At 47.6% G+C, this 12,918-nt stretch overlaps 1 protein-coding gene across 1 annotated transcript in view; it reads right to left on the bottom strand.

Annotated features, from left to right (window-relative positions):
* The window catches only part of PLXND1 (plexin D1), an 89,435-nt gene that overhangs the window by 31,281 nt on the left and 45,236 nt on the right, over positions 1-12,918 (bottom strand). Inside the window, exons 22-26 of the mRNA XM_078872456.1 lie at positions 12,526-12,638; positions 6,317-6,418; positions 4,259-4,389; positions 3,233-3,431; positions 440-586 (exon numbers count right to left, since the gene is read on the bottom strand). Of these exons, the coding sequence (XP_078728582.1) occupies positions 440-586; positions 3,233-3,431; positions 4,259-4,389; positions 6,317-6,418; positions 12,526-12,638 (692 nt within the window). The remainder of the gene's footprint in view (positions 1-439; positions 587-3,232; positions 3,432-4,258; positions 4,390-6,316; positions 6,419-12,525; positions 12,639-12,918) is intronic.

The following is a 12,918-nucleotide window of genomic DNA, read 5'->3' as shown; positions in this document are numbered from 1 at the left end:
TCTCACCTGGCCAGAAATACATTCGGCTAATCTGTGTGTGCACGAATGATATCTACCCAAATGTCCCTATCAGGGAACAAAACTCACTCGAGTGACAGGCATTCCAACAACTGATAAATAATCTGGACTTACCTCCTACCTCCCCATTAAACAGGATTATTACATTTCCAAATTTTTTATTAACGAGATTGCTGGCCGGTATTCACGTGAATTTGATTTTTTCATTCACTCATTTGCTGCCGCCACTTGAGAGATGGACAACGCCGTGGGATAAGTTCATACAGCCAGCGAGCATGTGCAGGGGGGAGGCATGGGAGGTGGAGGTGCGGTGTGGCCGGGACGAAGCTACAACACGGCCGTGAGCGTGCGCGTGACGCCGGGTTGCAGAGAAAGCTGCTAAAGACCGTCCGGCATGGCGTCGTGGGCTTATGTCACCCACCAGGGGGGTCGCCTCGATGTTCTCGCGCAGCAGCCAGTCCTCGCTCAGCGTGTACTTGGCACGGCCCGTGACCGCGTCCACCGGCCCCTTGCTGATCTGCTGCCGAATGGCCGTGAGCAGCAGAAAAAACGGCTCCCCGACTCGGTCCTGTGTGTGCACAGCGCGGAGGAGGGGGAGGAGGATGCACGTACGTACGTATGCTGAACTTATTTCGCACTGTACGTAGCCAACCGTGCTAATCGGAGGTGCGGGGGAAGGACAACAAACTAAAGACAAATAGGAGTTCTGAAAAAAATGAGTTTTCAATCTAGGTGACTTAAAAGTGCACAGCTGCAGTGGCTTCCTAACATCGGAAGGGAGAGCGTTCCAGAAGCACGTCTGAAAGCGCGCGATGCGGTGACCGTCTTTGTTCGACGGCGAGCCAAAAGCCGCTGCGAGGATGACCGGAGTTCGCGTGATGGTGGTTTATGCTCTTTGACGAGATCAGCGAGCTATCGTGGTTCGTTTGTGGGAAGCACTTTGTGTGTGTTGAGTGCGACCTTAGAATGTATTCGCTTAGCAACCAGAAGCCAATGCAGCTCAGCGAGCCCTGGACGGACACGGTCGGATTTAGCAGTACACGGTACGATCCGTGGCAGAGAGTTATAAGCAGCATTGATAGAGGCTCTAGAGGGACACCACATTGGCAAGATGTTAACTCCCTCGCCTGGTATATAGGAGGTCGTGGGTTCGATCCCAATCTTGACACCTTCATATTTGGAGTTGGCATGTCCTCCCCATGGTTGCGTGGATTTGTCTCCGGGTCCTCCACATTTAGAATTAACACGCGTTTAGAGTAACTGGCTGCTATAAATGAGCACACTATAAGCCATTTTGTTGAGCTATCAGTTGTGCTCAGTGTGTCCTACCTCGTAAAATAAAAAATAGTTTGGTTTTAGTTTAGGCTCACAGGCACCAGTGTCTGATAAATCGCCCAAAGAGGAGGAAAAGGCACACCACGAGAGTGAGGGCTTGCTCCAGTCTGTGTCCCCTGTCTGCCTCCTTCTCGCATCACATCCCTCGACATGACCCCGAGCTAAATGTGGCGGGCGACCTGTGACTAATCGCACGACTGTGATGACGTTCTGTGATGTGCACTCGTTGTGCGGGGGATCTTTGTGCAAATCCAGGTTAAAACTGGCATGCAAAGTGACCCTGTTGAGATAAATTTGGAACGTGTGTCTGTTATAACACCTTTGTTCAGTATTTCTATTTTACTTATTCGTTATATTTAATGTACGTGATTCGAACGAAACACTTGTTTCATCTAGTCAAAACAAGTGCGTATATATATATATTTTTTAAGTACGGTGTGTGTTTATATGGGTTTCCTTCCCGTGCGTGACTGTGAAGGGCCGCGGTGTCTGTGTCCGTGCACCCATTTCGGGGTAATTTGGTCAAAGTGTTTGGGCCCTCGGTAAGACCAACCCTCCCTCACGCTAACCCCAAACAACCACCTACCGACCCGCCATCCTTTCCTTCCCCACACCCTCTCCCGTTTACAATCTCCATTCACACTCCCACCTTCCCCACCCCCCCCTGCCCTGTCCACTCTCTCCAATCTGTCTTGGAATGTAGACAAAAATAACATGGGGGAGGGGGGGACTAATGACTGCCTGCCGTCTTGCAAAGGAGTGCCGCTTTAGAGGCAGATTAAGATTGATGCCTTGGCCAGCCTTTGTCCTTATCTAGTTTGCCATACTTAAATAGAGCCAGAAAGCAGATCTACACGGTGTAATGGCGTGTGTTTATATATATAGGGTGTGGAAGTAAACTGCTCTGCAGCGATAAGCCTACAAGCTTTAGCACTTGTCCGGTTAGCCAGTGCTTTCTGCATGTTACCTGACATTACGTACAGATACACGGACACGCGTACAAACACAGGCACACTGGCAAACGGGCCGTTGGGCAGGAGGTTGGATGGACAGCCATACGCTCATCGGATTCCTCCAGAATAAATACATGTTTTGATTCTGATGCGGATGAGTTTCAGACTTCAACATTTTGCATTCTGGTCAGAATTTTAAGAACAATTTGAATGGTTGTTTTTCTTCGGATTTTCATGCAAATGACATGGTGCTAATAAAAGTGACGTCACCAAATGCCATGCCACGTCACTTTTTGCAGAAAAGCTGTGAAAGTGACGTCATTATAGAGACATCAGTTTCATTTGTAAGGGGAAATAATTGGAATAATCCAAAACAATTATTTCACTTGAAATCATCAAAAATGTATCCGATCTTAGGATTATTCAGATGAATCTGAACATCAGCAGTACATCCCTAACTGAGAGACAGACACACAGGCAGGTAGGCAGATGAACAGCCAGACAGGCAAAGAGATAGACAAATTATAATTTGTGTTTGATAGAGTCACTCTTTCTCTCTGTCTGTATGTTTATTTGTTTCTCTGCCTGTCATTCTGTCTGCCTACGTGTCTATCTCTTTGCCTGTCTGGCTGTTTATCTGCCTACCTGCCTGTGTGTCTGTCTGTCTCTCAGTTAGGGATGTGCCGCCGATGTTCAGATTCATCTGAATAACAATGATAATTATCATCAACGACAGGGAAGGAGGGTGGACAAACAAACAGTCGGAGAAACGGTCAGACAAATAAAACGACAGGCAGTCCCGTCGACACACGTAAACGTATGGACGGACGGACGGTCAAAGAGACGGCCGTACGTACAGACGCGCAATCACGCGGACAGACGGGGAGGGGGCCGCCTCGACCCTCTGTCCCGTCGCCTTCACCCACCCGCAGGAAGCCGTACATGCAGATGGACATCCAGTTGGTGAGCATCTTCTCCACGACGGACTCGGTGCGGCGCAGCATGAGCTTGGGGTGCTTGTTGGTGGACGACCTGATGAGGTCGACGAGCAGCTCCTTGAGCACGGCCGTGTAGTACTCGAGCTTGCCCTGCAGCGCCGCCGTGAGCCACGACGCCAGGTAGCACCTAGCGCACGCCGTGGGGACGACAGCGCCGGCGCGGGGCGCAAGCGGAGCCAGGGTCGGCAAGCAGCTCAAGGCGGTGGGGGGGGCGGCGGCGGCACCGGGTTCGTGACACAAAATCGGGGTTCGCCCCAAAATATCGAATTCAAATTCCAATTAACGAGCTGACTCATATGCAGAGGTGACTAGTCCCTCTCTTCTCTCATCATCGCCGCACCTCTCTTTCGTCATCCCACGAGTATTTTACGACTTGAAGTTAGGGTGCACAATGGGCGAGTTCCACCACAGCCAGCCCGAGCAGTGAAAGAGTAGGGGACTTATCCACTCACCGCCGCCGAGATACTTCTTAGACTCACCCCCTCCTAACCTCCCCCTTCTCACTCTACTCACTTCCCCATGCCTCCTACCACTTCCCTCTCAGCTCGCCCTTCTCCGTTCCACACACTCTCCGCTGCACCCCAGAATGTTTTCTGTAAAAGCCCTCCAAACAATCTTCGCTCGGTAGGAGGTCGCTCATTTTCCTTTGCCGCCCTCAATCTAAATCTCTCTGCCCCCAGCCATCCGTGCGGTCAACTTCCGGCCCCTGTTAAAGTCTAACGTCAAGTCCTTCCTTGTTTCTTCCTCCCATGAATCGTTGCCTCTCTGAATTAACGAAACATGCCAGATCTGTTGTAGCTGTATTGGATGCGAATCGTATGGGTCTCTAAGCCTGTGGGTCCCCATGCAAGTCTAATCCCTCTAAAAATGTATGGGTCTCTCTGAATGGCCGCATTGGGATTGTGTACAGGAACGCAGCGTTCCTAGGGCATTGCAAGGAGTTGTGCTGTGCACCTGTCCTTGACCGTGAAATCCTTCTGCTGCTCCAGCGTGTGGATGAACGTGATGAGGAATTTCTGGTTGTTGAGCAGCGTGGAGAAAATGCCGATTCCCTCCTCCATCATTTGCCTACGCAATTCGGGAACCTGCGAGAAACACCACGCACAACACAAAGACACGCATCCCCCGAATGCCCTTGAACAGACTGTGAGCACGGCACACCAGGGGATGGATGCAGATACTAATATGAGGCTGAGTTGACCGAGGGGAGGATCGGTTCACATATTCGCCACTGTTATCTCCAGGACAAATACAAATTCTGATTCCGGTTCAAGTGTTCGCCACTCATATTGGTCATGAGCAGGAATCGAACTCGGGTCGCTGCGCTAACCATTAAACTACCGCTACCCTCACATACATACGCACCACGCACGTAACATACAAAGACAAAGATCCGCTGTATAGCCTTAAGAGACTGTTGGGGCAAGCACTGTTAGTGAGCACATATAAAGGCCGGCACGGCACACGAGGGGGTGGGTGGCCAACACCACGCCCGGCCAGATTTGTCTCCCCAGTGGCGATGTTTACACACCGCACCAGGTACTCATTTGAGGCTGAGTCAACTTAGGGGAGGGCCAGGACCGGTTCAGATAATTGTCACTGGTGTTGGCCATGAGTGGGAATCGAACTCGGGTCGCTGGGTTCGTAGCAGAGCATGCTAACCGCTACGCTACCGCTCCCCACATAACATGTACACACAAAGCATAGACGCCACAACCCCGCTGTGTAGTTTTGTTGTATAATTTGCGCAATTGTTATTTCATATACGTGCATTTGTGTACAGGGGCGCCCAGAGGTTAGCGGAGACCCCCGGGCAAAAAAATGTCCATGTGGGGGCTCCATCATTTCGTGGCTGATAAAAAGCCCAGGGCTGTTGTGGGGTCCTCTTTTGTGTGTCCCCACCCAACCCACCTCTCTGTGGGCAGCCCTGTATGTGTACACAGAAGGCGAGAGAGCGAGAGTAGAATGCACATCTTACCAGACACTTGTTCAATATCGAATGTGCATGTATGTTGAACTTCTTTCGCACCGTACGTAGCCAGCCGTGCCAATCGCAGGTGTGGGTGTTCAACGCTGGCCGAACGTTTACTTTAGAATGACTCTGCCCAGTGACGGATTAAGCTAGTGCGGGGCCTGTGGCATATGTTCTAACGAGGCCCTAAATAAAAACATAAATATTAACAACACACATTTATAACTTGCATAGTAATTGTATTTTTTCATTTGCTATACAGTCAAATAATACGACAAATCGCTAACCTTGAACACCCAGTCGTTCAAAAAAGTTGGGCAGTATAGTACTATAGTAATAGAGCAAGTGCAGACTCACTGAACCGGAATTGATTGAAACGTTGTGATATATTATTCTTTTGGATTTTATTTTTCTACCTACGTGACTTTACCGAAAGAACCAAAGAGTGCGGAATTGATAGCTTGAAATAATTTAGCGTGGGGCCCTTGAAAGTGCGGGGCGTGTAGCATATATTGCATACTTATTCAAAATTTTTACATACTTTAGCCCCTTAGTATTAGTTAGACTTTGTAACTTTAGTATAGTTAGACTGTATACCACTTATTTAAGTTTTAAGATTCCTACATGTTGAATGTATGCACCTTCCTGCCATAGTAAATTCCTTGTCTGTGCGAACTTTCATGGCGAATAAAACCCTTTCTGATTCTGATTCTGATATGCATCTACTTTTGCTCCGGGGATAATCCAGCCACTGACTCTGCCGTGCTCCCCTGATTTGTTGTATGCCGCCAACCCTCGCCTTTAAACTACACGGTAGGGGTGGGGGGGGGGGGGTTATATTCACTTGCTTCATACTCTTAGTTCTTTCGGTAAAGTCACGTAGGTAAAAAATGAAATTAAAATTACAAATTTTACCTACGTGACTTTACCGAAAGAACTAAGAGTGTGAATCCTTGCAGTCACGAAAGCTTCAAATCTAGAATCACTTGCTTCACTTGCTCAATTCATAGAGCAACCGCTGGCAAATCGCCGCTTCTCACCTTCCACTCGGCGGCGAAGAGCGGATGGTCCAGCACGAGCGCGCTATCGGTGGCGGGGATTCTGCGCAGTTGGCGTGATACTGTGTGAAACTGCTCCACTGTCTGGTTTGAGGGGGACAAACAAAAAGGCAACGACAACAGAACAACAAACGCAAGACAAAATGACGACGGAGCCATCGGAAATTTCGCCACAACCGTGATTGCGCTGCAACTTTGTGACCTTTTTTTTAATGTTTTGCGGGTGGTGGTGGGTGGGGGGAAAAGTTGATTGATGTTTATCTTGGGTTGGCACTGCGGTTTATAGCGATTGACTCACAATCGGGGAAAGGTTTTCCCCGCGAGTTCAAATGCCCCCTCCTGGGGCCGATTACCCCCAGCCAATTATCCCTTCGGGGGGGCAGTCACTAAAATCAGGACCACTTTTTGAATAAACATCAACAGTTGGTTGTCCTTTGGAGAGACTGTTATACCACTGGCGTTTATGTGTGTGTGTTGAACTTCTTTCGCACCGTATATATCCAACCATGCTAATCGGAGGCTTCTACAGATAAGCGCCACTGCATTGCTCTTTTGAGCAGGGAGACACAGGCCTTGCATTCTGAGAGAGTGTAAGGGTGCGATCCTCTGACCAAATCACCCAGAACGCACGCAATCTCATAAGATCACAAAAGCTAAGCAGGGATGAGCATGGATAGTGCTTGGAATTGGCAACCGCCATGAAAAAAAACGTGGTTTTGTAGGCAGCAGCTGTTAGCATAATTTGTCAGCAGAAGGCATTGCAATAAAGTGCATTGTTGTACTGTACTCCTATGCTTCCATAAACTGTACTGTGGTGAGATGGTAACTACCTCGCCTGGTATACAGGAGGTCACGGGTATGATCCTGACCCTGACGCCTGCTGTATATTTGGAGTTTGCGTGTTCTCCCCATGGTCGTGTGGATTTTTCTCCGGGTCCTCCGGTTTTTCCCTCCACATTGAGAATCAACAAGAATTTAGAGTATTTGACCACTATAAATTTCCACTTGATAAGCCACTTCCTTGCGCTATCTTTTGTGGCCAGGTCGCTTCTGGAAAAGACCCCAATTAATTAGTTTATCGTGTGGACATTTATAGCAGCCAAACACTCGTAACACATGTTTCTAAATGTGGAAGGCCAAACCGGAGGACCCCAGGAAAAATCCACACGACCACGGGGAGAACACGCAAACTCAAAATATACAGGCGTCGGAGTCGGTAACACGATCAAATCTGCGACCTCCTGTATACCAGGCGAGGTAGTTAACATCTTGCAACCGCGACACCTCATTGTGCTCAGACTCGGGCTGTGCGTGTCTGCTCGTGCTGCGGAGACACACGGAGAACAATGCGAGCATAGTCCCCCATGCCTTTCCCATTCTGCCGTCTCGAGTCGCCGATCTCCCTGGGGCGAGCAGGGTTTGAGTCTGTAACCGCTCTACAGAAGGGAATGCGCGTGTGTGTACGGTTTTTTTCTGTTTTAATGCGCAGAGAGCCTGCTCCATAAAGATTCCCGCATTACGTAATCGGAATAACAACCCGCATGTGTTGCCCAGCACTCTGAATCCACGGACTTAACAAAATGTTGCTGTTCTCTGGCACACAAAAACGAGTTTCTAATATGATGTATATCTGTGGTATGTATGTGTGTGTGTGAACACTCCAGAGACGCTGTCACTCAGGAGAAGGAGCAATGAAATCGTTTGGTGTGCCAGGTGCCGGATGGAGTTTTACATCGCGGGATCGATCGCGAGAGGTAGCAGCAGCAGCAGCTTTGGGAGGTGCCTGCGTCCAGCGGTGGATTGACCACGGCTGATGATGGCGACGTACAAGTGAAGACAACTTGACATGTCCACAAGAAGTAAAGTTTCCATCTGGAGAATGCTGCCTCCTTGAGTGCGTGGGTTTTCTCCAGGTTCTGCGGTTTCCTCCCACATTTGTATAAATGCCTTTGCATTATCTTCTTGGTTCTTTCGGTAAAGTCACGTAGAAGGGAAATAATAAAATAATACAAATAAAACATAATAAAATAATTCTCACGACGTTTCGGCCACAACGCAAGCAGCCGTCATCAGGTGAAGAACAGGGCTGTCGGAAAAACAGCGTCTGAATGACGCTGTCTTTCGAATGACGCTGTCTTTCGTGAGAATTATTTTATTATGCTTTATTTTTTATTATATTATTTCCCTTCTACGTGACTTTACCGAAAGAACCAAGAAGATGAATCCCTGCAGTCACGAAAGCTTTAAATCGCCTTTGCATTAACCGGCTGAAAACATCTTAAAATAAAACGCCCAATGCAGCAGGACCCTGACTAAAAAAGGGTCATGTGACTCACTGAGGATCTTTTGTGGACAAATAAGTCCCAAAAAAAACGTACTGCATATGAGTACATGTATAAGTTACAGTGGGACAGTGGCGGCTCCTGCAAAATCTCTCAGGGGGGGCAAATGTCTGGATGATTGATAAGGATAAGGTCCACCCATGCAATGGATAAATTAACAGCTTAAGCATGTAAAGGCAACTTCACTTCTTTAATATTAATGAAAAATAAAGTGACTCTTACAATACATCTTGTTTGTTTCTATACTCACTATTAAAACAAACCACTCAAGTTTATTTTATTAAAGATTCCACTAGGTGGCGATAAATTATATTGTTGGATGAAACGTGCTTACGTATGATGACGTTAGCACGTATGATGACGTAAGCACGTTAGGGCGAGCCATCCCGGAAGCCATAGAGAATGCATTGCAGCGCCCCCGTTCGAAAAAAAACATCTTTGAATGTAAGTCTATGGGGCCACTCGGGGCGATTCTCAGCCGGAGTGAAATCGCCCAAAAAGAGGCGGTACTCCACAGAACGTAGCATGACGCTGATTGGACTATATCCAGAGGCACAGTGACGGCTAGCGTGACTCTGTGGTTGAATGACATTGGTGGTGCGTCGCCCAATCGCCCTAATGAAGAAACCGCCCCTGCAGTGGGAGTGTAGCGGTTTGTAGTTTGACGCGCTACGAACCCGGTCATCCGAATTCAATTGCTGCTCATGGCCAACACCAGTGACGATTATTTGAACTGGTCTTGGGCATCCCATTGGTCGGCCCAGCTTCATTGGGTGCCAAATTCGATGTGCAAAAACGTTGCCACTTGGGAGACAAAGGCGACCAGGCGTGGTGCTGGCCATCCACCCCCTCATTTGTCGTGCCGGCCTTCATAGGTGCTTGCTAACAGCACTTGTCCCAATAGTCTGTGAAGGCTATACTGGGGGATATTTGTGTTTGCATAACATACGTAACAAAATCTTCTTGGTTCTTTTGGTAAAGTCAGGTAGAAGGGAAGTAATAAAATAATAAAAATAAAACATAATAAAATAATTTTCACGACGCTTCGGCCACAACGCAAGCAGCCGTCCTCAGGTGAAGAACAGGTCTGTCAGAAAGACAGCGTCTGAATGAAAACCACCAGGCGTGGCAGCGTATATTTAAGCTGGGTTAGAAGGGGAAGAGCGCCCCGACAAAGGAATTCGCATATCAAGAGGAATCTAGCATACCCATGGAAAATGCAGGTATGCGACCAGTACCACTTATTATTTGGTTCTTTCGGTTAAGTCACGTCTAAAGATAAAACAATAAATTAAATTAAATAATAGAATACGACGTTTCGATTGCAACACAAGCAATCATCATCAGGTATAATGAAATAGCGACATAAAATCTAACCAGAGAACTATAGACAGACATATTAGCAGACAGATATCACCAAGATACATAGAGAGAGCAACACAGGTAACAGAGAGAGGTGGTCGTCTCTGTGGGGTGGCCTTAAATAGACAGAGGGGGGCGGAGGCAGAGAGAGGGAGGGGGGTTAGAGAAAAAATTAGCATATCAATGAGTGGACAACAAAACGTGGTGCTGTAAGTGCAATGACACGGCAAGAAAATCAGGAGAAGGACACACTAAAATTAAATAACCTAGTAAAATATCGAAATGTAATGTAATACAACACAGAGGGTCGGTCAACACACATTTAACGCATTAGCAATCTTTGAAATACGTAATCAACCAGGCTATGCGTTAATTGTGTGTTGACCGACCCTCTGTGTTGTATTACATTACATTTCGATATTTTACTAGGTTATTTAATTTTAGTGTGTCCTTCTCCTGATTTTCAGGCTTGCTTGCCGTGTCATCGCACTTGCAGCACCACGTTTTGTTGTCCACTCATTGATATGCTAATTTTTTCTCTAACCCCCCTCCCTCTCTCTGCCTCCGCCCCCCTCTGTCTATTTAAGGCCACCCCACAGAGACGACCACCTCTCTCTGTTACCTGTGTTGCTCTCTCTATGTATCTTGGTAATATCTGTCTGCTAATATGTCTGTCTATAGTTCTCTGGTTAGATTTTATGTCGCTATTTCATTATACCTGATGATGATTGCGTGTGTTGCAATCGAAACGTCGTATTCTATTATTTAATTTAATTTATTATTTTATCTTTAGACGTGACTTAACCGAAAGAACCAAATAATAATTCCTGCAGTCACGAAAGTTCTAAAAATTAAGATAGTACCACTTATGCCCGTGCATTATGCCGCTTGAGTTACTGCGACGATTGAGGACGGCTGCTTGCATTGTGGCCGAAACGTCGTGAGAATTATTTTATTATGTTTTATTTTTATTATTTTATTACTTCCCTTCTACGTGACTTTACCGAAAGAACCAAGAAGATGAATCCCTGCAGTCACGAAAGCTTTAAATCGAAATTTATACGTAACAAAACCTTGAACATAAATCTTTCATGCCTCTTCTGTCCTCCGTTATAACAACGTACCTCCCTGTCGATCTACCGCTGGATGAAGGGCTCCACGTGCGGTGTTGGTTATGGGGATTGTTTGACCATACTTCACCACACTGGTCAGTGCAGGCTGGTGGATGAGTGTAGGAAGGATCCAGGACTGGCTTACGCTCGTGTGAGCTGCACCCAGGAACCAAACTCAGGTTGCTGGAATCGTAGCGCAGCGGCACTCACCACTCTGCCCGTTCATTATGAAAGCACTGTAAAACCATAACATCATTACATCCAAACGGTTTTAAAATCTGGTAACGATAAATGTTCAACGTTTGGCGGTTGACGTAATTGTGTAAGCTAATCTGTAGCATGCATCAGCCTCTCAGTTCCTTCATTTCATCATTTTTGTGAGGTTGGGAGACTGGCCAAAGGCTTTCGCAAGGATGACCTCAATAAAGTACGAGCGGCAGCTGCAAGTGGACTTGTGGGGAGATAGAAAGTGACCACCACGCAAGCACAACTTCACAATAAAAACCCGCTGCGAGTTGCTGAACAATTTATCTCACTGCGCCTCATCCTCTAAAACATTGCGTTAAGAGCAAACAAGCACACTGCACGTGAACTGCCAATAAAAATGAGCAATCAATCGTCGCAGTAACTCAAGCGGCAATTTTTTTTATAATTGTTTAAAGTAAAGGTGCAGCCCTGCAATTGGCCTGCTCACGCCACTGCTGGCACGAGTGGCCTTGGACAGAGGCAGCTTCTCGAGAGAGCCTCTCCAACAGGGTATTATCTCGGCCGAACAAAAAAACCACACTATTGCAGGTTACTGATGGACAGCCAGTTTTGTTTTACCAGGTTTAGCTTTCTACCAGGTTTAGCTTTCTTTTTTCACACTTTTGTTATGTAGGCTAGGCGTAGTCACAAACCGAACCTCTCCATAATAAAGGCTCAGTCTTTTGTTATGCAGTCTATTCATAGTCTCAAGCCGCACCTTACCATAATAATAAAAAGTGGGCCATTCCTGGCCCTTCCCCCCCCTCAACCATTATATATACGGAGTGTTATCTCCTGTAATCTCTCATTTACTTGATACAGCTGTCGGGCTGTGACGGTTCGACCTGAAACGTCGTGATTTTTATTTTATTTTACTTTTATTAATTTAAATTTTGTACCTACGTGACTTTACCGAAAAAACCTAAGAATATGAATCCTTGCAGTCACGAAAGCTTCAAATCTAGAATTAATTCAATTGAATCCCAATCGTGACAACTGGCGGTATCGCCGGGGGACTGAGCCATGAACCATTGCGCGCACGCGTACTACCCCGGACCCCCGCTGCTGGCGCTACCCCCGCTGACGCGAGCCGTGCCCTCCGTCGACGGTGACCGGGTGGGCGACGCACCTCCGGAAACAGGATCCTGATGGCGAAGTGCTTGTACTCGAGGAAGGGGATGCCCTGGTTGCCGTTGAACTCCGACGCCAGGTCCGTCATGTCCGTCTGCAGCTCCGCGAATCCTTTTTACGCCGGGGGGGTGGGGGGGGGGGAGTGGGGTGTGAAGGCAATCGTTAGAGAGTGAGCAACGACGTGGTTTGAGCATTTCCCATGACGAGCTCCGACGGCGTTCCTTGGCACCGTCGCGATGTCGCGGTCGCGCCCCGCAGATTGCCGCTCGTTCGCCTCGAACGGATGGAAAGTGGGCGGTGTGCAGTTCCCGTTCTCTCACTTTTCCTTGTCCAAACGTGCACTATTGTGCATTGCCGAGTGTTTGATACGCACGGTACCTGCTGCTTTGCG

Source organism: Lampetra fluviatilis, chromosome 34, assembly GCF_964198595.1.
Source record: "Lampetra fluviatilis chromosome 34, kcLamFluv1.1, whole genome shotgun sequence".
Classification (NCBI taxonomy): Eukaryota; Metazoa; Chordata; class Hyperoartia; order Petromyzontiformes; family Petromyzontidae; genus Lampetra; species Lampetra fluviatilis.
Note: the sequence above shows the minus strand (reverse complement) of the source record. Positions and strands in the feature narration are given on the sequence as shown.